Source organism: Chionomys nivalis, chromosome 5 (genome assembly GCF_950005125.1).
Source record: "Chionomys nivalis chromosome 5, mChiNiv1.1, whole genome shotgun sequence".
NCBI lineage: Eukaryota > Metazoa > Chordata > Mammalia > Rodentia > Cricetidae > Chionomys > Chionomys nivalis.
The window spans coordinates 91,917,199-91,942,376 of NC_080090.1; the positions used below are offsets into that span (position 1 = coordinate 91,917,199).

The 25,178-nt window shown below is 45.9% G+C and overlaps 1 protein-coding gene across 3 annotated transcripts in view; it reads right to left on the reverse strand.

Moving 5' to 3' along the window:
* The window catches only part of Mgat5 (alpha-1,6-mannosylglycoprotein 6-beta-N-acetylglucosaminyltransferase), a 282,882-nt gene that overhangs the window by 121,577 nt on the left and 136,127 nt on the right, over positions 1–25,178 (reverse strand). For all 3 annotated transcript variants that reach the window (XM_057769775.1, XM_057769776.1, XM_057769777.1), the window contains exons 4-5: positions 6,782–6,858; positions 5,432–5,521 (exon numbers count right to left, since the gene is read on the reverse strand). In XM_057769775.1, coding sequence (XP_057625758.1) covers positions 5,432–5,521; positions 6,782–6,858 — 167 coding nt within the window. The remainder of the gene's footprint in view (positions 1–5,431; positions 5,522–6,781; positions 6,859–25,178) is intronic.

Consider the following 25,178-nt stretch of genomic DNA (forward strand, 5'->3'; position numbering starts at 1 on the left):
AAGGAAAGGCTGGAGCCTGGTGCCAGCAGTGGGGAGGGGAGGGATTTATTTCTTGAAAAGAGATTTCACAGAGTTCTTGTAAGACCATCTTGCAGGAGAGACCAGAGCTGAGAAAACGGTGTTGGGCAGGGCCACACCTTGCCCAGAACTGCTTAGCTATGCATTTCTCTTGCCATCTGTTTAAACCTCACATCAGGACCCTGTAGACGGACTTATAGGGGTATCACTGGACCTCTTTATTTGTTCCTCTCTCTAATAGGGCCACTTTGGATAATCTTCCTCTGCTTTCCCTACTTGTCCCTAAGAGGCATACTGGAGACAGGAGACTAAGCCTAGCTTACCAGGACTGCCAGGGCCCAGGCTTGACCCTAACAACTCCAGGAATGTTCTGGCTTTCTCACAAGTACATTCCTAAAGAGGGGAATCCTGAACTGTTGTTGAGGCATGGTTGTCTTCAGCGCGGTGTCAGTCAGATAACAAGCAGCAGAGAGTAGCTACAGGAGCACATAGAGAAGGCTGCACTTTTGGGGATTGATGTAGAAAGGATTTGTAGATTACTAGGTGGTTAAAGACCCAGGGGGTCATAGGTTGGGAGACAACTACCACTATTATCTTGATAAATAGACATATCACACTGCCTTCTAAATAATTCCATTTCTACTACATCTCCTATTTGGTCAGAGAAGTGTCTTTTCTGGGCATGTAGCAATGCAGATTGAGTAGTGGCTATGGATGCTCAGCCCTAATTGGACATCTATAGGAAGCCCTCCCTCATTAGGCTCAGGGGACATCAGGGGAGACCGGGAAGGATGGAAGAGCCCGTCAGAGCCAGTGGACGGGGAGGAGAGTTGTGAAACACAGTCTTCTGGATGACATGGCTGCTGCTCTCAGGAGCTCACCGCAGCTGTGGTTCCCTGGACAAGTACCGCCCAAAGTCAAGTCATTCAGCACTCAGCAGGTAGCACTAACTAGACTTGGTGGGTCACTAAATAAAGCAAAAGGAGAGGACATGAAGGTGGAAGGGTCGTGCGTGGGGGGGGGTGTGGATCGAAGCGGGCTGGGGGAAGATGGGATTAGTATGTAAGCGTATCATATGTATAAGCACAGTAAACTGTCAGGGGCTCCAGAGGAGCAAGTTGGTTAGAGCGAAGGCTGCAGTTCCATCACTCAGCTCAAGAGGGCATGCTAAGATGATAGTGGAAGGGAATAAAGGAAGAGAGGCACTTCCTGAACCTAAAGATTTCCATCCATGCCAAGTGACATTTACTTTAGGTCTTCTTGGTATCTGCCTCTGTTCTAATACCAAACCCAGAAATGAGTTCAACTCTTTCAATAAAGACTGGAAATGCGATCGACGTCGCCCACATATGTGTTGATTGAGTTTACAGAACAAGTCAAACAAAGATGCTTTTCTCATTTTGCCAACTGCAAGAGAAACCTGGTGTGTGATATCAAAGTAACGGGTCTCAGAGTTCAACAAAATAGGAAAGTTATAAGACAACCAGAAAGGATGGAAAAAAAAAATCTAGACTAACAAACAGGCTCACAGCCTTTAATCCCAGCACTTGGGAGGCAGAGGCAGGCGGATCTCTGTGAGTTCGAGACCAGCCTGGTCTACAAGAGCTAGTTCCAGAACAGGCTCCAAAACCACAGAGAAACCCTGTCTCAAAAAACCAAAAAAAACAAAACAAAACAAAACAAAAAAACCAAACAGGCTCACATAGCTGCATTGCCTCCCCCCATTTTATTTTTTCCTTGTGTGTGTATGTGTGTATGAGAGAGAGAGAGAGAGTGTGTGTGTGTGTATGTGTGTGTGTGTGTGTGTGAGTGAGAGAGAGAGAGAGAGAGAGAGAGAGAGAGAGAGAGAGAGAGAGAGAGAGAGAGAGATCTACATGCAGGTACCCACAGAGGACAGAAGATATGGGATGCCCTGACGTTAGAGTTAAAGGCTACTATTATGGGTGCTGGCAACCAAACTCAGGTCCTCTCCAAGAGCAGCAAGCATTTGTAACTGCTAAGCCATCTCTCCAGACCCTTGTCCCAGATTTTAATACTGCCACAAGGTTAAGAAACTGGCTTTGGGAACTGCCTCAATTAATTACTCACAACTGGCTCTGTGTACCAACTCAACACAAATGCAAACCAGCAACCCACCGGGAGACCAGCAGTCAAGAACAAGTGTGTTTGTTACACACATGCAAAGAACATAAATATGCATTCTTTAGCTTTCCTTAGACATTCCACAATGCACATGTGGTGTGGGAGGTCCTTCTGTCTATGTGTTGCTTTCATTGGTTAATGAATAAAGAAACTGCCTTGGCCTGTTGATAGGGCAGAACTTAGGTAGGCAGGGAAAACTAAAGGGCATGTTGGGATGAAGAAGGGCAGAGTCTGAGACACCATGGATCCACCTGAGACAGATGCTGGTAGTTTTACCCAGTAAGCCACTGCCACATGTCGATACACAGATTAATAGAAATGGGTTAAATTAAGATGTAAGAGATAGCCAATAAGAAGCTAGAGCTAATGGGCCAAGCAGAGATTTAATGAGTACAGTTTCTGTGTGGTTATTTTGGATCTAAGCTAGTGAGGTGGCCAAAAACTCAACAAGCAGCCTCCATGCAACACACATGCTTTTCTAAACACCGCATTACACACCACACATATAAACAATCCTTATCAGTTAGAACGGAAGACACAGGGATGGGGAGATGGTTCAGTTGGTAACGTGCTTGCCACATAAGCTTGTGGAGATGAGTTCTTATCCACAGCACATTAAAAAAACCAAAACAAACAAAAACCTGGAAGCAGTGGTACACACCTGTAATCTCAGTGCTGAGGAGACAGAAACGGGAGCATGCCTGGGGCTGGCTCACTGACCAGAAAGTCTAGCCTAATTGTTGAGTTGCAGATTTAGTGAGACCCTGCCAAAAAAGTAAGGTAGATGGCCACAGAGGAAGACACATGGCCTTCAAATGCACACTGCTCCCCAGGCAAAAACCAACCAACCAACCAGGTACCAAGGGCAGAATTCAGTGTTTACATGACTAGAAGTCATACCAGATGATTTATCATAAACCAAATTAGACTGGTGACTTGATTCTAAACCTAAAACACCTAAACGCAAGCCCATCCAGAATGTCCTCCAATAAGGGTAACATCAAAATGCATAAACACATCACTTATGTTTACTGGGTGTCTTCTGCCTGCTAGGCCCTCTCTGAGGACATTCTGATGTAAACCTGGGCATCCCCATTCCACCTTGATGGTAGGTAGAGGTCTTGAAACATAAGTCCAGATGCAAGGACTTGTGGAAACAAGTTTAGGCTGTGTCACAGAGATTAAGGAGTGGCTGAAGAGCTAGCGTGATTGATGTTCCTGGGTAGGGACCTTTCGGGAATGGCCATCCCTCCTGCAGCTGTCACGAGGCACGTGGAACAATAGAACGGGCCCTAGTGAGAGTCATTTCTAGAGGCTGATTGTGACAAAGGGTTCACATCCCTTGCTTTGCTCACTGACAAAAGCAACTTCAAGGGAGGAAGGGTTGCTTTCGGCTGAACGTCTGGGGACACAGTCCACCACAGTGGAGCATGCACAGTGGCATAGTGACATGGCACCAACAGCCAGGAAGCAGAGAGACATGAACGATGGTGCCCAGTTTGCTTTCTTCTGTTTACTCGGGCTGGGATACCAGCCCTTGGGACCACATCTAAGTTAGCTCTTCCCTCCTTAGTCCATTCAACAAACCTCCTTACAGACTCATCCAGAGGCTCCTCTCCTAGGCGACCCTAGAGCCTGCCCAGCTGACCATCAGCGTTAACTACCCCAAGGCTCCCAGCCGTCCCTGGAGAGGAGCTGGATCTTCTGCTCTGTGGCTAATCACACCCTCCTCTCTTCCTCTCCCATCTGACTCTCTCTCTTCTTCTTCCCACTAAACTTTTAAGAGAAAGAATGCCGGGCACAGTGACAAGAAAATGAGCTCTCAGCCGCTGCTGACAAGACAGTGACTACCACAGACAGTGACTTCCACAGACAGTGACTACCACAGAGGTCGGATGCGCTCACCCAACTGAATCGGCTAGAAAAGAAGAAAGAGACCGATCTTAGGTTTTAGGCTACTGAAGCCTGCACACACCTCAGGAAAAGAGTAAGTACAGGCCTATGAGACCAAGGTCTCTATACAGACCAGTGTGGCGGCTTGCCCCTTGGAACCTTGTCCCCAGATCGCTACTTTCCTCTTAGGCATTTATCCTTCCTCCACTGGGAGTGCCCTTAGGGTAGCAGTTTGAAAGAGAAGGAACCTATCACGAGCCATTCATTCCTGTGTCTTTTAGTTCACTCTACTATCTCCCCCCAGGAGCTGGAGAAGAGGCTGGGAAACCCAAGTAGAATCTGACATCTTTCATGTCCTCAGCCCTCCCTAGCGTACAACCGGAAATGAGCCCTGCTTGTCAATCATGGCCCACGTCTGAACTCCGGCTTCTTCCATCCCAGGAAGGGGATTTGCAAAGGAAATTTTTCAAAATGAACCTGAAGAGTCTTTCCCTTGGGGCAGGAGAGGTGCTTCTGATTGAGCTCTCACTGGGTCAAAGGTTACTCACAGCCCCAGTCTCCTCGCAGGAGGAAAGAAAAGGGCTGCAAAGCCAGGAATCAGAAATAGGCTCAAACAAATGCTGCAAAATCACTGTCACAGAACTCACAAGGAACAGCCCCGCTAGTCTGTGCTTCTAGTTTCTAGAAGGAATCTTAGTGTCATTAGCCCTGGGGCTCCCCTGATGTCTGGGGGTTGTTGAGAAGGTCTGTGACTTTGATAGAATGAAAAAGGTAAGTGTATTAACTACTTTTCTTTGTAACAAAATACCTTGCAAAAACAACTTACTAGAGGAAGAGTTTATCTGGGCTCTGGGTTTGAGGGTCTGCTTTCTCAATCTGGGTCCACTACTTGGGGCATCTGAAGATGCCTGATGATTGTGCCCAAAGGCCAGGCTGGCGAGACAGCTTGAGGTAACGTTGCCTGCTACCGAGCCTAATGACTGAGCCCCATCCTTAGGACCCACATGGGAAAGGACAGAACCCCGTAAGTTGTCCTTTGTCCCCAACTTGTGTGCCATGGCATACAAGTGTGAGTGCAGACAAACTAAATAAATGTTTAAAAAAAAAAAGGACAAAGGAGAACAAAATAAACAGAGCGATGCCGATTGATTGAAATCCTTACATTCTGTGTATTTTACTGAAATAGGAAAGCTGAAGCAAACAAAGCCAACAGCTAATCTAGGCTGTTCTTCCTTTAAGAGAACAAAGATGTTCATGAGTGGGTGGGGAGGATACTGAAGGCAATCACAGGTCCTTCTTATCTTTCTCAGCTTTCCCAACTCCAGGCCCAGTGACGAAGAGCCCCAGTGCAGAGGCGCACGTCCTCGGAAAGACTCACCTCACTGAGGTAAATAAAAAAGGAGCAGGTGGTCCCATCCACTCCATAGTCTGCGTAGCAGGGATCCGAGCGCCACATGTCTTTCATCCACTGAAAAGAGAGAAGAGGACATGGCTGCAGAGGCCGTGGAGGAGGGGGTGAGGGCATGAGCGGGTGAGGGCATGAGGGGGTGAGGGCATGAGGGGTGAAGGCATGAGGGGCTGAGGGCATGAGGGGGTGAGGAGGCCGTGGAGGAGGGGGTGAGGGCATGAGGGGTGAAGGCATGAGGGGCTGAGGGCTGGGAGGCTCAAGCACTGGCCCACAGGTAGAGCAAAGCCAAAAGTCCCTCCACCGAGGGCCACATGACCAGATGCTCAGCTCCTAGAGAATCGGAGCAGATGCTTGCCCAAGCAGAGGAACTCTGTGTACATAGAGCGAGGAGGCGAAGGGCAGGAGTGTGTTAGCAGGACCACAGGGGCCCTTCCACGGCACCCTCGTGAGGTGCCATTGCCAGCAAAGGGCCTGCAAGGCAGAGAGTAGGCCAAGGACCACAGAAGCGTCGATGGACACTGATAGCTGTCCCCAAAGGACACCAGGGAATGTTCCCAGAATCTTTTCGCCATTTTGAATGAGTACTTGAATGACAACCTTTCTCTGAACACCACTGGCCAGGAATGATCTCCTGGAGCAGGTCAAACAAATATGTTTTTTTTTCCCAAAAAATAATATAAGGCAAAACAAAAAAAGTTCAGGAGTCCAGGTGTGTGCTGGTAACAGCAGCTCGGGGAACAGCCAGGTCAGCCTACTACGTGGACTCCCTGCCAGTAAGAGACCCTATCTCAAGGGACAGGTGGATGGTGACTGAGGAATGACAAGCAGAGCTGTCCTCTAGCCTCCGTACGTACATGTACATACATGTTGACCTGTACAGCTCAGACACACAAGGCCAGGCTGTTGCTCAGTAGGAAGTGCTTCCCAGCATTCAGGAGATCTTGGGCTTGACCTCAGAGTTAAGAATGGCCAAGAGTCTCTGGGCACTCATTTGCATATGCAAATATCACATTTACATCGCAATCTGGACAGGGAACAGGCCTCTGGGGATCAGGGAGAGGGAAGGAGTCTAAGGTTGCCTGGAAGTGAAGGGCTGGACAAGACAGAGTGGACACCTGAAGTGGTTCAGGTTCTCAGTGTGACCCCGGAGAGCCTCTGCTAATCCACTCCGTGGGAGGGGCAGAGCAGAGAAGGGTCAACTCCCTACAGTACGGAAACACCTGGAAAGGATCTGCTCCAAGGCTCACTTGTCCACTTGCATCTTTAGAAAGGGAGAAAGGTGGAGATTGATGGGATGAATAGGCATAGCCCCTGCCTTACCTTGATTTTCCCCTCGCAGTGCGGATAGCCATCCATAGGAGGCAATACACATTTTTCTTGAACTCCATTAATGATATCTGTAAGGAATAAGAAAGGAAGGAACCATGAGATCCACACTACAGATGACCAACATCTCAGTCTGCATAGGCTGAGAGAGAAACTGAAATAGAGAGGTCCACATGGAGCAGGGTTCTGATCCAGGGTTCCTGTCCAGCCCCAGACATGACTGCAGCCATAGCATGATGCTGCTGCTGGCAGACAGGGCCATGCCATCAACAAGAAGGCTCTGCGGGTTCTTAACAGTCTTGAAAAAGAAAGGTATATCAGCATCTATAAGATTCGTTTTCTCTTTTTCCCCTTAGCCCCAGTGTGTGCCTGCATTCAGGTACATGAGGGCATACACGTGCATGTATGTGAATCCAGCCAATAATCTCAGGTGGCATTCCTCAGGAATATAACGTTATGCAGTTTTTGTTTTATTGTTTTGATATATGGTCGCTCACTGACTTGGAACTCACCATGTAGGCTAGGCTAACTGGCCAGCAAGTCCTAGGGTTCTTCTTCTTCTTCTTTTTTTTTTTTTTTGAGACAGGATTTCACTTATAGCCCTGGCTGTCCTGGAACTCATTCTGTAGAACCATCTGGCCTTGAACTCACAGAGATCTGACTGCCTCTGCCTCCCGAGTGCTGGGATTAAAGGCGTGCGCCACCACTGCCTGGCTGCAAAGGTTCTTTTTAAGAACCCAATGACCTTGACATTTTATTTAGAACTGAATGGCACCCTATAGGTTAAAAGTACCCGGTTACCTTCCCATCACTGTTTAGAAGGGGTGGTAGGAAAAACAGACAAAAATGAGCCTATAAAACTCCCCCAAACATAGGAACCATGGCCATCTGTACTCCTACTGGCAACTAAGCCAAACCTCCCTGTCCAGCTCAGTTGAGGAGCAAGGATAAGCATCCTCAGGAGGGAAGGCGACACTCTGCCCCTGGCGCCTCACACATACTTCCTCTCTCCAGCAACTGCTTTGTGTGTACAACATGGTATACTTGTATACTTGATAGGGACACACGGCCACCTTATCAGATGGCCCCTGTAGAGTGTGCCCACGTGAGCTCCACCACTGTTCCAGAGCTTGGCATCAGCTAGAAGCCAGGAATCTCTACATTTGGCCTGGAGAGGCAGCCCTTGCCAACACTCTCATCGCCAGCCTGGCTATAAGAACCAGCAGTATTGGCTCAGAGGGAATCAGTCACAGCGGGAAACCATCTCCGATTAGCAATGACCTCACGCTACCCATCCTCTGCTTGGCCAGTCTTTGTCTCGGCCTTCTTCACACCATGAGACGAAGGGATTTCTACAACTAGGTCCTAGACAGATGTTTTAGTTACTCTTCCTGTGGCTGTGACAAAACACCATGACCAAAGGCATGGAGGGAAATGGGTTCATTTCGCTCACAGCCCATCAATCGAGGGAATCCAAGGCAGGAACTCAAGCAGGGCAGGAATCTGGAGAGACAGAACCACAAACCAGCACCGCCCCACATGATTTTCTCTGCTTTCTTCCTTATACAGTCCAGGACCACCTGCCCAGGGGTGGCAGTGCCCACATCCATCGTTAGTTAAGATAATGTGCCATAGGCTTTCCAAATAGCCAATCTTACGGAGGATTCTCTCAATTCCCTCTTCCTACACATGCTGAGGTTTGTGTGAAGTTGAAAAGCACTAATCAGGACACCACACATTCTAGGCGGACAATCTTCAAATCACAGGAAGCTGTGGACTGGAGAAGTCAAGGCTCCACAAGCTCTGCTGGCAGCCTCACAGGGGACAACGGGTTGAGTGTCCCTTGTTTGAAATGCTTGGAACCCTCTGCTCCAGGGTATGCATAGATTTCACATATGCATAGACTTGGCGTTAGGTTGTATGTTCCTAACAGAATATCCAAAATCTAGAGTTTTTATTCGGTAATAATTTTATTTTGATTACTTCTTTACGCTCTCATTCATGCACGCATTGCATGGTGAGTACACCCCCCCTCATGCTCCATCACCCCGTTTTTCTTCCCTACTTCTCCCATTCCCCCTTTGTCGTAGACAGTTTTATTTCTTTCATATCTCACGCGTATACACATGCCTACATGACTTTCTATACGAGATGTAGAGCCACCAAGGAGGGAGAGCATAGCATAGGTGTGAAACCAGCTTAATTTCCCTAATATGATTCTCTCCGGTTATATTCTTCTTCTTTTCTTGGCAAACAACATGCCATCAACCTTCAGGGCACTTTGAAAGCATGCTTTGTATTTCACTGTTTTTATGGGGTTTAGCTTAAAGAGCTGGAAACAGCATCAGCATGGCATTTTCTAGGAAACTTCTCAAAGGCGTAATTGCTGACCCTCCACTTTTCCCTGATTCATAAACCTGGAGCCGATGAAAAAGATGCCCGGTGCGACGAGGAAACAAGATTCAAACTCATTAAGCTGCTTCTCTGTGTTAGGTGTCGTGAATCTACACCGTTAGGGCTTTTCCCTTTGGGGAGTGTGCATTGTGCATGTGTCTGAGTGTGAGTGTGTGAGTCTGAACATGTACATGCCAAGCATGAAGTGTGGAGGAGGTCAGAGGACAACCTCAGGTATCAGTACTCATCGTCCATCTTGTTTAAGACAGGATCTCTTATTTGCTGCTGCATATTGCCATGCCAGACTAGCTGGTCCCTGAGCGTCTGTGGATCTCCTACCTGCACCCCGAATCTTGCCGGAGGAACACAGGTATTACAGACTGCGCCCAGCTGAGCATGGGTTCTGGGGAGTGAACTCAGGCCCTCATGACCGTGTGGTGAGTGATTTGCTCACTGAGCCATCTCTCCAGCCCAGATTTTCCGTTCAGGTCAAGATCATTTCCAGCCGACTGTGTCTAGGTATTCACGAGTACACCACTGTAATCACCTCGATCTCATTCTGTACGGGAACTGTGAGAGCAAGTGTGGAGGAGTAAACTGATGGAGCATAATTCTGCTTGGAAAGGCCCCTTTGCTGGGCTCCTGGACTTGTTAAGTTAGAGCCTGATGCTGTAGTACTGCCTGTGGGGAAACACCACGGAAACAAACAGAAAATTACATGAAAACACACTGCCAAACAGCAGGCTGGAGAGACGGCTCAGCATGTAAAGCAATTGCTACACAGGAGAGGGGACCAGAGTTCGGATCCCTAGAAGCCATGTAAACATCAGGCAGGTGTGATGGCCTGCCTAATGCCAGTGATGTGAAGGTGGAGACGGGATTCCAGAGCATCCTGGCTAGCTAGAGTGGCCAAATTGGTATGTCCAACTGGCTCGAGGGAGAGGTTCTACCTCACACTGCAAGACAGGGAGCAAGCAACAAAGACATGTGGTATCAGCCTCTTCCTTCCACAGGCACGCACACATGTACTTCCATACACATGTATATGCTACATACATGTGAACACACATATATACATGCACACTCAGGACATATGCCTACATAAACAGCATTTCTAAAAACAATGTAATTAAAACGATCACTAGGTATTTCTACTTCTTTTCATCATACACTCTGTTCTTCGGTTCTTGCAGGACTATGACCTTAATTATGCGTCTTAAGTTTTAGCAAGCCGTGAATTCAAGTAAGGGACACTGCAGAAGAGCGACAGGCCAGAAACACGGAAGACAGCGTGATGTGTGTTCTAAATCAGAGTGTTGGAAGGGTTGAGAGGGAAGATAAAGAAAGAAAGCCTAAGATGCAGGGGAAGAACTATGATTGGACAGCTGAGCAAGCACTGCTAGCTAAAAGATCATGAACTCCAGGCTCGGAAACCAATGCATTGATTATCACTGCAGGCAATGGGAAAGTTACATAGGCTTGTGTAGTTTGGAGAAGGCACCAACCTTCATTGAATAGAAAACCAAAAGTGAAATCTGACCATTTCATTTGGGATGTCAAAGATAAAAAAACATTAAGGATAAGAACATGTTGTGCTCTAAAAGAAAACCGCTACATAAGATCTTCCCAATTGAATAGGATTTTATATCTAACATAAATTGTCTAGGATTCGAAATTCATTTTATACTGGTAACTCAGCTGGTAGAGTGCTTGCCTACCATGCACTAGGTCCCTTCCCTGGCACCACATAAAGAGGTGTGGTTACAGACTGTAGTCCCAGGAAGAGGAAGGCAAAAGGATCAGAAGTTCAGAGTTATTCTTGGCTACCCAGTGAGTTCCTTCCAGCATAAACTCAAGTCCCTCCCCTAATGATCCTAATGAGATCCTAATGACATACTTCTGCCAACAAACCTCCCAACCCCCACAACTTTCCCAAACAGCGCCACCAGCTGGTGAATCGCATGCTTAACTACTGAAATACACCTGAGAGACAATTCCCATGGCCTATGCAACAAACCCTTGGGAGCCTCTTTCTTCACTCAAGAACTGTTACAAAACTTTCAAAGAACTTAGTCACCCTTTCTTGGCTAGGTACTGAGACCTGCAATCACCCAAGATCTCATTCAACCTCAGAGTGACCGTGACAGCAGTCCCTGGGATGCTCGACATCAAACACAGCACACGGACCTCACCGCATCCTTTACTCCATTGCTGCATTATATTCGTCCTACAGATTGGGTCTTCTCTGTGCCTGCCTTGCCACCCCTAGGTAGTTTTATGTCACAGTCCTGTGGGTGGAAGGTGAAGGACACTGAGATTACAATACTTTAGATTTGTGCAACCAGAGAAGCTTGGGTGCTTGCCAATGAATAGAATGGGGTCACAACACAACGCAGTGTGTATAAATTCTCAGAGCTCTGGGGCTGGGAGAGAAAACTGAATTTGCAACATGATGTGGATAATCAGGTTCCTTCCGCATAAATCGGCCTCAGTTTCTGTAGGGACATGCCTGGTTCCTTATACCATTTTTCCTGCAACAGAATGTTCTTCAGTATTTTAAGCAACAGCGGAAAGAACATGAAATATGCCACACGGGTATTCAGTTACAACAAGTGGGCAAGGCAGTCACTATTATAAATTGGGAGACTGTTAGCTTTGTATTTCAGAAATATTTTTCTACAAACGTTTCACTATTAAAAAGAGTTTCACTATCTCTTCCAAGAAAAAATAGCTTTTCTACATTTTTTTTAAAAAGATATAAACTGACATGTTGAGACATTCTTGCTGTCAATTCTGATGAGAATATGAAACTGTGAAGTAGGTGGAAAATATCAAGAATTCAAAGTGGTACTGGCCACCACTGGATGGCATTCTCAGGTTGCGCCGTGGGTGATTTTTAGGGCTACTCTACTACTCTCTTTTTGCAATACACAAGAAAGGGCAAGAGCCTTTCAGAACCCCGTATCCCACAGGCAGTTCCCGGAGGAAGGAATGCCGCAGGGAGCTGTCCTTGTGGAACCGTGGCAGCCCCTAAAATGTGCACTCGTACTTCTTCTTTTCAGCCCCACAAATGTCCAAGGCTTTTGCTAAGTATAAAGCTGGAAAGATTTACTCTACACACGTGTGTATTTGTATTTCTTATAATTGGGGAGAAAAGAAAAAACAGAATTAGAGACTATGGGAGAAGATTGGCAATGTCCTTAAGCTATAGTAAGTATAAATTACGTTTTACAAGCCTCCATTGAAACATGTGAATCAATTAAGAAAAGCCGTCAAGGCTGGGCCCACCTTTAATCAACACAGAGGCAAGTGGATCTCTGTGCATTCTAAGTTAGCCTGGTCTACCTCGGTGAGTTCCAGGGTGTGTGTGTGGGGGGGAGGGGGGAATAAAGATAAGAAAGCAAAGGTCAGCAACCTGGCTCAGCAGGAAAAGGTGCTTTATGCCCACCCTATGATCTAAGTGTGACCCCTAGGACCCACAAGGTGGAAGCAGAAAACTGACTCTGACTTCCACGTGTGTGCCACGGCACATGAACTTTTCTCCACAAAATACATACATATTTAAAAAATCAACATAGTCAGCTTCAGATGACATGAATGCCACAGAGAACTGACAAGGAATTCAAAGCAGTTACGATAAGATCGAAGACAAATTAAAACAATCCACAACTAAAAGATTTCTCAGCAGAGAAATGAATACTTGGAAGAGACACACACACAAGGAATTTGAGAGATGTAAAACAGACTACCTGTAAACTAGAGACAGCTGAAGAACAGACCAATGAATTAGAAAACAATTGAAATGGATCATAAAGCCCGAAGGAAATAATATAAGCAAAGCCCGTGACATGGGAGAAGATGGACAAACAGACACCAAGAGATAGCGTTCGGATGTTTAGCTTTAACTGTCAAGGTCATACAATAGAGAACATGGAAGTCTCAATGACCCACTGTCTGTCAGGTTGGCCTGTGGACATTTATTTGGGTTAACCGAGACTGGACGACCTGGCCAGCCTGACTGTGAGCCGCAGTTTCAAGGCATGGGCCCTGGACTGTATAAAGTGAATGCTACAGCGAGCAGGAATGCAGGCAGCAAGCAGGCATGCAGGTAATTCTCTCTGCTCTTGGCTGTGGGCGGGACTAGCTGCTTCAAGTTGCCTTTAAGTCCCTACAATGAGGGGCCAAAGCCTAGAATTTAAGTCGAACAAACCCATTCTCCACTGAGCTGCATTTTGTCAGGGTATTTTTTTTTTTTTACCATAGCAACAGAAAAGAAACGAGAACAAACGGAAAAGAAAAATGTTTGAAGAAATAATAGTCAACAACTTTCCAACTTTATTATTTTTTTTAAAAAAATCGTTAACTTCAGATCTAATAATTCAGTGACTCACACAGAAGGCAGAGGAAATTATGTTTGTTATAACCAAACCGCTAAAGGTCAAAGACGATGAAAAACGTTAAAGGCAACGAAAGAAAAACAAGACACATTACATAAAAGGCAATAAAGACAGCAACACCACCTGACTTATCAGAAGAGCTGGAACCAAACAAAACAAAGCAGATTTGCTGTGTAAGTATTCAGAGAAAACTTACTGTTAGCTCCGAATGTTAGCTACATCCTTGAAAAATGCCAGCCAAAGATGAATAAATAAACAATGCCTTTTTTTTTTTAGAAAAAAAAATGAGAAATTGCACCACTTGCAGAACTGTACAGCAAAAAATAAAAAGAAATCCTTGGGGTAGAAAAGGAAATGCAATCAGATAATACCATGAGTCTACAAGGAAATGGAAAAAATCAGAGATGCTAGTTTAGGGCTGGAGGCATGCATGGGTAGACTGCTGGCTGTCAAGAGCAAGGACCTGTGGGGGTTTTGTTTGTTTTGTTTCATTTTGTTTTCCTTGTACACAGAAAAAGCTGAGTGTAGCACTGTATACTTGTGACCCCAGCATGAGCGAGGCAGAACCGGGTCCCTGGAGTTTTAGCCTGCCCGTCTAATAAAATAGGAGAGATCCAGGCCAATGAGAGACCCTGCCACTAAATAAATGGAGGGAGAGGGAGGGAGGGAGGGAGAGAGAGAGAGAGAGAGAGAGAGAGAGAGAGAGAGAGAGAGAGAGAGAGAGAGAGAGAGAGAAGAGGAAGACCCCTGACACTGGCATCTGCCTTCCACAGGCACATACATCCGTGTGTACTCACATACAGGAGAAAGGTTAATATATGTTCAAGTAGAAAACTAAGGGTTTTTTTTGTTTGTTTGGTTTTCTTGTATGTGTTGCTGCTGCTGCTGCTGCTGCTTCTTCCTTCTTCTTCTTCTTCTTCTTCCTCTTCTTCTTCTTCTTCTTCTTCCTCCTCCTCCTCCTCCTCCTCCTCCTCCTCCTCCTTCTTCTCTTTCTCTTTCTTCTTCTTTTTTCCTTTTTGAGACAAGGTCTCTCTTGTAACTTGGGTTGTTCTGGGTCTTACTATATAGACCAGACTGGCTGTGAACTCAGAAATACCTGCCTGCCTCTATGTCTCAAATGCTATGATTAGAGGTATGTCCCACCAGCCACCAGGCCCAGCTTCTCCTTTATTTCTTTTACCATGTTTCTATTTAATACAAAAATCATAATGGGGAGTAATGAGGATTAAGAGATTTCTAGACGTGCCTAAGTACAATACTCGAAAGGATGGTTGATCAACATGAATTAAACATGAGCTTGTAATATCATAGCCCTTTTATCTTTATGGGATATCTGCCAAGGACCCCAGTGTTTTCATGAAACCAGCGTCTACATACGCTGTGCCTTCTAATATGACAATATGTCATTTACAAATTAGGTATAGCAAGATTAACAATAGCTAAGGATAAAATTCAATTATCACAATATACTCTAGCCAAAGCTATTTAGTGTATATAGAAATTATAGAGGATTTGTTCTTCTTAAAAAAGATTTAGCCAGGTGTGGTGAAGCATGCCTTTAGTCCCAGCACAGTGGAAGCTGAGCAAAGTGGATCTATCTGAGTGTGAGGCCAGTCAGGCCTACACAGCAAGCTCTAGGCCAGCCAAGACTACACAGTAAGACCCTGTCTCAAAAAAAAATGCCAAAAAGATGATACTTTTATTTTTAATTATTTGTGTATCTATGTAGGTGTTTACACCTTTAAACGTAGTGCCCCTGGAGGCCAGAACTGGAGTTACGGGTGACTGTGAGCAGCCTGAAAGGTACTGGGAACAAACTGGGTCCTCTGGAAAGGTCTGAAGGGCTCTTAAGCCCTGAGTCATCTCTCCAGAACTTGGAGGATTTGTTCTTAATAGAGATCTTAAAAACCTTAGCACACACGTTCTTTCTTTGTTTAAGTCAAGAGCTTACGGATTTTCCCTCAAAGGAAGTCTTTCAAGGTGTCTCTTAGCCATACGGGAATGGCAGTGTTTTAACTCCCAAGCTTTGGGGCATTATTAAGTAAAATAAAGACTACTTGAACACAACACTGCGCTGGGATGATTGCTACGAGACTAGCTGCTGGGCAGCATCCATGGCAGCGAATCACGGTGGGTCCCTTCTAGGAAGGGTAGCACAAGAACCCATCGCACTGCGCGGAACTTCAAAAGCACTAATTATCTCTGCAATTTTCCCATTTACTCGCACAATGTAAAAGCTGCTGATTATTTCTGGAATTTCCCATTAACCTTTCTAGATCACAGTTAACCCACGTAACTGAACCTAATCCAAAGCAAAATCAGGCATCAGGGCGGGAACTGTTAAGTCTAGGTAAGCTGTATATCCCAGCTTCACTGCTGTTGCTCTGATAATTTGCCCTGACCCACAGCGACAGGGGGGAGAAAGGGCTTATTTGGCTTCCCATCCCAGGTTACACACAATTCATCATTTCAGGTAAGCCGAGGCAAGAGCTCAAGCAGCTACTGACATCATATCCACGGTCAAAACAGAGAGAAACCAGTATACCCCTACACCCCTACTGCGTGCTAGCTGCTTCCTTAGCCCTTATCCTATATATTGCAGGACACACCCCAATTATGCTCAGGGAAGGGTGTCACCCACAGGGGGCTATGGCTTCCTACATCTATTAACAATCAAGATATACCCACCAATCCCCAGACATGTCCATGGGCTAACCTGATCTAGGTTAACCCATCACTGAGATTCTCTTCCCAGGTGTCCCAGGGCTATGTCAAGGTGACAACATACACTCTCACACAAGTATTAAGAAAGCACATTGTGATACACACGACGGGGGCTGGTAAACCCCCTTCATCCGAGTCCGGATCTGCGGACTGCCTACTTTTTCTATGTAAAGTTGTGTTTCAGGCACTGCCATTCGGTCATATCTCCACAGCTGATATACGCACTATATTGATGGTTCCACAGCTGCAATGAGGTTAGGACTGTACAGCTAACGGGGTTAAAATGGCTCACAGTCAGTCCTTTAGAGTGCACGGAGTCTACTACTGAGTTGGTTTTTTTTTTCGTGTCTAAGTGATAGAACTAGTAATGACTCAATTGGAGGCTCTCCTCAACCCCGCTCTGCACTTCTGCACACGATTCACATCTCAAAACCAAAACCAAAACCGTGTGTGCCTCTGTGAGGAGGCCAGGCTGACGTCAGGTGTCTTCACCAACTGTTCTCCATTATTTTTTTAAACACTTTATTGCTTTTAATTGAGCTGTACATTTCTCCCCACTCCCCTTCATGGGCATGCATTGTGAGCACATTCAACTCCCTTTACTCTCTTCTGTTCTACTTCCTTTATTCTAAACCCCTCTTCCCAACTAGTCCCCAAGGGCTACACAATTAAGGAAACGGCACAGCCTCCCGGAATGATCAGTATCTCCACAGGAAGGGTGGCTTCACGGGCACCTCCGCTATCCATAGCGGAAAGTTGGAAGGCCCGGTCCACAGTATCCACAGCTGCCATGCATCCATGGCTTCCATTGCCACGCCGGATCCGGATGGCCACGTATTTCACAGCACTCTTCCTCTTCCTCATCCTCCAGCTCCTAAACCTTTCTTCATCTTTTTCTATAACGTTCCCTGGGACTTGAGAGTAGGGGGACACATTTTATTTTTTGAGAAAGGACCTCTCACTGGGTCTAGAATTTGGAGCTGGCCGGTGAGCTCGGTCCCCACTTAGCTTTTTGACATGTGTTCTGGGGTTGAACTCAGGTCCTCATGCTTGCATAGCAAGCATTTTACTGACTAAGCCATCCCTTCAGCTGCCAGCCCACCCATCCTCTCCTCTAGTTCCAATTTGTCCTTCCAGCCCTGTGGGTGTCAAACCCGTCAACAGACACAAAGACAACAGCCCTTGCAGACACCGTTAAAGTAGCTTCCACACCTGCGTGAAGCCAAATCCCTTTAACAAACCCCTTGATGTACACACATACTCCAAGCGGCTCTGCTGAGTTAATCTCCACTAATACAAATAGAGGAAAGTTTAAAAGCCAAAGTCAGTGCTTAGAAAAGATGAACGGCATATATAAGTCCTGCTAGTGAGAATAACTGAGAAGAGGGGGGAAATTAAACAGCAATGGGAAGGACGGAAGGACAACCCTACACACTCCAAAGCTGGACAAGAAGACCGAGAGGCAGAAGAACTACCTTACTACTTAGAAAATGTGACAGTCTCGTGGGTCTATGTCAGGGTAATTCATTAGGCCCCCAAACTGGAAACAATGCGCATGTTCAACACTGGCAGAATCGCTAAGTCAACTACGTTATGCTCAGACAACTGAACATTACTCTCTGATTAAAACCCCAAAGAATGAACGATTAATATATGCAATAAGGCAAATATATCTGAAAAACCTCGTGCCGGTCTTAATGAAGCTCTTCTCTACATGTTCATACTCTAAAATCGTGTTTCTAGGAAGCCAAGAGGAGGCAAAATTAGTGTACAGTGATAGACATCAGTGACAACTGCTTTCCTGGGACAGACAAACAGAAGGAGGCATGAAAGACCATGGGGTGATGGACGTGTTCTTTACCTAGCCTGCGCTGCTGCCCAGATGCACGGATACACTTAATAAAGTTCACCAAACTGTGCACTTCAGAGCCGTGCCTTGCATTATACAGAATTCTACTCACACATAAGCTTTAACTAAGCAGTTTTGAAAAAGGATACTTTCTGTTTTCCGATTGCCATTTTTTTAACCCCTTTATAGCCAGCTTTCAATGTACTGCCATGGGCTTGTGGAGCTCAGAGTTCAAGCTCCAATTTCCGTTGGAAGCGAGTACAGTGATGTCAAGCAGAACAGAACAAGGACCTTGGTGTCAAGTGGAACCCTCTTATAAAGTGTTTTGTTTTGTTTTGTTTTATGAGACAGGGTGTCTCTGTAGCTTTGGAGCCTGTCCTAGAACTAGCTCTTGTAGACCAGGCTGGTCTCGAACTCACAGAGGCTCACCTGCCTCTGCCTCCCAAGCGCCTGGATTAAAGGTGTGCGCCACCACCGCCTGGCTACAAACTTTTTACTGTCAGTGGCAGCACTGAGGTGTCCTCGGTGAGGGCTGGCGAGTTTACTGTGTTTACAGTGCTTGGCCCGAGCCCAGAAGGGTTTCAGTAACAATCTTTGCTCCCAAGGGAAACAGCATGGGGGCAGAGTAACCGGCACCCGGCACCCTCAAAGGCTGAGAGGAAGAAAGGCTGTGATTTCCCTCCCACTCCCGTCTGCAGACTTTGACAGACATCAGCCAGCCACTTGACAATGTGCAATCTCGATTCTCAGCTGACTCGCAGTACCTGGTTTTCTGCCTCACATGTGGATCTCCAAAAATAGCCCCGAACGGATAAGATGGTCTAAATGAGGGACCTGGGAGAAGTCGTCATCGGGAATTTAAACTTTCCCAGCACTGATGTCAACTTGCCAAGATCTGGAATCACCTAGCATCAACGTGGGCATGTCTGTGAGGGAGTTTCTAGGCTGGCGTGGCTGAGACCAGAAGACCTATCTTCACTGTGGGTGATGTCATTCTCTGGGCTGAGGTCCTGGGCTGAATGAAGGGGATAAAGTGAGCTGAGCACCAGCGTCCATCTCTCTCTTTCTGACTGTGGATGCCATGTGACCAGCCTCATGCGTCTGCCATCATGTTTTCCCCACCATGATGGACTGTACCCTCACACCATGTACCCAGATAAACCCTTCCTCCGTATGTTGTTTTTGTCAATGAGGAAAGTAAGGGATGCGTCCAGCTAGAAAGCCAAGGGAACAGAGTACAGCAGCTTCCTGAAAAAGTTACACCCAATAACCAAAAGGTATCGGGAGTCCATTCCTTCTTCACTTCGGATCGCCTCATTAGAATACGGAAGTGAACCGAATCTAAACCTCTGTGAAAGACAAACAGGGGAAAGAGGAGTCACCAGTGGCCTCCATGTCACGTGACTCACACTTTACAAGATGAGTGGAGAGATGCGTGGTCACAGCAAGGTTATGGGAAAGGCAAAAAGAGATGTGTTAAGAAAGAAGCTTTTTGTGTGTTTGAAGGAAGAGTAACGGTTAGTATTGTTGATTTGACAGGCTCTAGAATTACCAAGGAGAGAAATCTCCGCACATGCCTGAGAAGGAGCATTCACGTTTGGTTAACTGAGCTGGGAAGAAGTATCATCACATGGACTGCGGTCCTGGACTAAATGAAAAGGAGAAAGCGAGACAGGCATGGTGGCGGTGGTGGGTGCAGCACACACCTTGAATCCCAGCACTCAGGAGGCAGAGACAGGCGGAGCTCTACAGATGGAGAATTCTAGGACAGCTAAGGCTGTTACACAGAGAAACCCTATCTTGAAAAGAACCAAAAAAATTTTTTTCCTGGTTTTCTACTGGTTTCTCTTATTTTGCTTCTTTGTTTGCATACTGGTACAAAGTCATACCTGAGTAGACAGCTTGGACCCTCTCAGATTCGTATATGCTAATTTATGGACAGCTAATTTAAACCCCTTATTACTGTCTCCATACTAAATCCTGGCTCATCCCCTAGTTTAAAGCTTGGCCTAATCCAGAGAGCATCCTCAGTCTAGGTGGTGGTCAGGTTCCCCACTGTCACCAGCTGTGACACTGGAGACGGGAGTTTTCTGCACACTGCTCCAAATTAGGTCAATTCCATTTATCAATGAAGCTGTGGATGTTCCCAGCATGCCTTGCCCAGCTTCCAAGGCCAGGTTTGGTGGGTGGCAGGAACTCCAGGCAAAAAGGCTCTTGTACAGATTCATGAGCTTGTCTGGAGGTGTTACTTCTCAATTTGGCGGATGTCTTCAGCCAACTGCCAAAGCTCTAAAATGGCGGCATTTCAGACTCCTGTCCAGATTCATAACTTATCTCTTCGTTTTAAATTTTTATTTTTTTTTAAAAAAAATATTTTCCTATTTATTTGTACACGTATTACATGTGTGTGATGTGTGTGGTGTTGCCACATGGAGTGTGTGGGGTGGGAGGGGAGTCAGGGGACAAGTTGTGACAGTTGGGTTTCTCCTTTCATCACGTGGGTTCCGAGGTTAAATTCAGGTCATCGGGCTTGACAGCAAGTGCCTTTGCCTGCTGAGCCATCTTGTTGGACCCTTAATTTTTATTTTTTTGCTGAGGATTTTCCAGGCTATTTTCCTTCCACCACACTGAAAGACCTGCCTCCACACACTAAGACTACAGAAAGAACTATACTTACTATGAGGCTTATAATCATAATTATCATTTAACCTTCATTATACGGGTTCTACAGATATTACTATGGGAATATTACTTTTTTTTCTCATTCTAATCAAATATCAAGTCTAATACAGAAAAGAAAGGAAAGCAAAGAAAACTAACAGAAGACAGAGAGGGTAAAGTTAAATAGATTAACATCTACAGAATATAGTCTGTCATAACTCAGTTTCCACTGTCTCATGTACTCTCTACAAATACAGAGAGTGATTTTTCTTTCTTTCAGGCGATTAAAAAATGAATTTCGTAAAATGAAATGGAGGAACGTAGGAGAGACAAAGAGTAAGAGCGAGAAACGAAACCTTAAGCTTTAGTCATGGGCTACAAGGAGGGAAAAAAGATGAGTATTTAACCTTCCATCAATACAAATGGGAGCCAAAGACATTAAGAACAGGAAACACACAGGGACTAACCAAGTGAGCCAGGCAGCCACTCCCTCAATACCAAGCCAAGTAATTGATATTTAGTGCTTATTTAGTGCCCACAAATTCCAGACTTTGTCTCCTGGTTCTTATATGTCTCAGCTTGTTACATAGATACACACCCATGGCGGGTGTGTAAATTCTCTGCCACTTTTTAAAAGTATCAGGAGGCCATCCTCAGTTCCCCATGAAATGTAACGATTTCTGTCTGGCCCCGCCCTCCTCTCTCAACCCTACCTCTTGGCCTCAGTGACCAGCATCACGATATTCCTCTTCTAGGAGTCAAAACTCAGTTCAGAAGCACCATGTTACGTGTGGGGCGGTCAGATGTCAGTAGCTAAAACTCTCTGCTATCTGAAGAATCTCACCTCTCCTTTCCACCTCCCACAAAAAAGCTGCAGTTGTTTTCGGTTCCCACTAAGACCCATCAAAGACTCTGGAGCTTGGAAACTATGTTGTGAATCGATGTCAGCCATCCATTCCACACCGAAGCAAAATTAACATGAAGACAGGGGAGCATTTGTTGGGCCAAGATTAAGCAGCTGAACCAAAACAGAGACTTGAACTTGGCAAAACCCAAGCTTCCGGAAACAACTCTTGTTGGGTATCTGAGGCTGCCCAAAAGAATCATCGATGGTTTCCAACTGAAACTCTGAGCAGTCCTTTTTCTGGTTGGCTCATGCCAAGAACAGCGGCGACAAGCCAGGAGCCAGGCAGTACTGTTGCGCTTGCCATCCTCTGGGAAAGTCTAGATAATAAATCAAGACGGAATGAATCTTTAGTAGAGCGGTAATAAAACTACCGATTAGCATTACCATGGAGACAAGCAAGAAGAAAGGGGAGAGTTGCTGACAGGAAATATTGTCAACACCATCAAGACAGTTTTCCAATTATAACGTATTTCCTATCTCCGCTGCTTACAAATGACTACATCAAGACTCTAAAACATCTTGCTTTCCCTGCCTGAGTTGTGAAAGCCATGTAGCTGGTTAGGCTACCGCATTCCCAACTCCACCGCCAACTATAGCAGACACTTCCAGCATAATCCAGAGATAGTCAACTCATGGGAACTTTAACCACAGATGCTAGATATTTCTGGCTATTTCCTTGTTCGTTTCCAATATTCATGAACTAATAAACAGCCTCCAAATGTCAGCGAACATCTGGGCCATCCAAAATTATATTTCTTGGACCTGCCTCTTATAAAACCACAGCCCTCAGTCTAAATTCCCACAACAGGCCTTGACCAGCAGTGGCCTACAGCTCAGACAAGGGTTACTTTAGGGCATAGTGGTGGTTAATCCTCATTTGTTAATCTGGCTGGATTTAGAGTCTCCATGGAGACACACCTCTGGTTGTATCCGCAGGAGTTTAACTGACAGGGAAGCCCCAGCCTGAGTGTGGGCAGCACCATCCTATAACTGTGGTGCTGAACAGAATGAACAGGAAAAAGTGAGCTGAGCGCCAGCGTCCATCTCTCTCTGCTTCCTGACTGTGGATGATGCCCTGTGACCAGCTTTCTCCTGATACCATGGCTCTCCTGGCATCATGGACTGTATCCTCAAACTGTGAGCAAAATAAGCCCTTCCATCCTTAAGTTGTTGTCAAATATTTTGGTCAAAAGAAGGAAAAAAGTAAGTTTGTGTGTGTGTGTGTGTGACTTTGTCTCAGAAACACGTATATCATATACTGAATACTTAGCAGTTTTGGAGGCAAATAAAATCCCTAAGTTAAGATCTTTAAACTAAGGCTTATAAAATGGGTGCAGGGGGATTAGATGAAAACTCTGGGACCAGGGAGAGGGTTCAGTTGGTAAAGGGCTTGCCATGAAAGCATGAGGGTCTGAGTTTGATCCCTACAGTCAACATGTGTAGTGATATTTCATTTGTATTTTAATAAAAAAACCTTGCCTGAAGATCAGAGAGTAAAACAGCCCCACCCGTCAGTCTTACAGACCAGGCAGTGGTGACATACACTTTTAATTCCAGTTGCCACATTAGTTTACCATAAAAACCAGGCCGTGCATTATCTTTAATCCCAGTGGTGCATGCCTCTAATCCCAGACTTAGAGAGGAATATAATACGGGAGGAGACACTCACAGACACAGTCTCATTCTGAGATTCCTGGAGGCAGGATCGCCACTTTCGGACGAGGTAGAGGTAAGAACAAATGGCTAGCTGTTTTGCTTTTCTATCCTTCAGGTTGGACCCCATTTTCTGACTCTGGGTTTTTATTAATCGTACTACAAGCATAAAAACCCTAGGTGTAATGCCAGGTGGTAGTGGTGGCACGCGCCTTTAATCCCAGCACTCAGGAGGCAGAGGCAGGCGGATCTCTGTAAATTGGAAGCCAGCTAGATCTACAAAGTGAGTTTCAGGAAAGCTAAGTCTGTCTTGAAAAGGGAAATCCCAGATGTGATGATGTGTGTTTGCAATCCTAGTTCTGGATAGGCAGAGGGAGGCCCAAAGCTACCTACCTGCCAGGCGAGCCTAACGGGTGAGCTCCCAGCTAGTAAGAGACCCTGTTTCAAAGGATGTAGATGGCATTCCTAAAAATAATGCTTGAGCTTGTCCTCTGGTCTATATATACGCATGCATATCTGAACACTTGCTGTGCACATGCGTGTGAACGCACACACACATACACACACACACACTGAATACAGTTAACCGTCTTCCTGGAAGAAGGTTTGCAAAGGACAGTGAGTGCATTAGCTGTCAGTCAATACCAGAAAACAGAGCAGATGGGCACCCACAGAAGGGAGATGCTGACTACTAATGCTTGCAGGCTTGTGTTACTATTTTTCTTCTCATCCTTACACCAGAACCACAGCGCAGGTGACCAGCGAGCGCTGGAAGCCAGGGGCCCACTGATAATGCATCCATTTGCAATTTAATGAATCCCTGGGGCATTTCAATTTTCCTATTTTTCCACTCAGTGGATGATAAGGCTGACGATATACATGTTATGAAAACAAGTGAGAGGGGCAAGAATACACAGTGGTTCCTTGGTGCTTCATCATGAAAAGAGAGCAGGCTCCTTTCCTGGGTGAAGGTCCATTAGGGACCTGTACTCATTTGGAGGCATGCCTGCCTAGCTGCTGTTTTTACACTGACAACAACAGATAATGCCCTGAGCCAGGCACACATCTGGGGAGGCCCCGCACCTCTGAGATACCCCTGGAAAGCTATTTAGAGACTTCAACATGAAAAATGGCTACCCAGGCACCTGCCTATTCCTATCAGCTCTAGTGTCTGACTCAAGCAAAGGAAGTTTCAAAGGTGGCAAGAGCAGAAAGTCATGTGACTGGCTTTGATAATGACTTTGTGGAGGTCAGGGAAAGCTGGGGCTCAATCTCTGGCTATGAGAGCTTTGCAGGAGACATAGGACTCCTGGAGACGCGTCCCAAGCCGATATGTATAGTCGGAGATCTTTATTAGTGGGAGGTAAAGAAGGTGGTGATGTCTAAGGCCCAGAACTGTGGGAGCCAAGGCAAAAGAGCTAACCCTGAATTCTATTAAAGCCATACACACCTGTACCAAAAACCAAACCAAGCCAAACAACAACCAAAAAACAAAACAAAATAAAACCCCCATAGCAAAAACAAACAAACATGCACACAGAGGTTAGGAGGAAGACTCAATTGGTAAGATGTTTACTTGAGTTGAGTTTGATCTCTCAGCAGGGCACAATCGCGCATGCCTATAATCCCAGGGCTAGGTGGAGGATCCCTGGGATTCAAGCACCAGGAAATCTAGTCAAATTAGACACCCCAGGCACAGATCCTGTCTCAAAGAATAAGGTGCAAAGCAACTGAAGAAGACACTTGACCTCTGGCCTCCACATATATGCACTCACATGTGCATACACATTCACACACACACCCCAA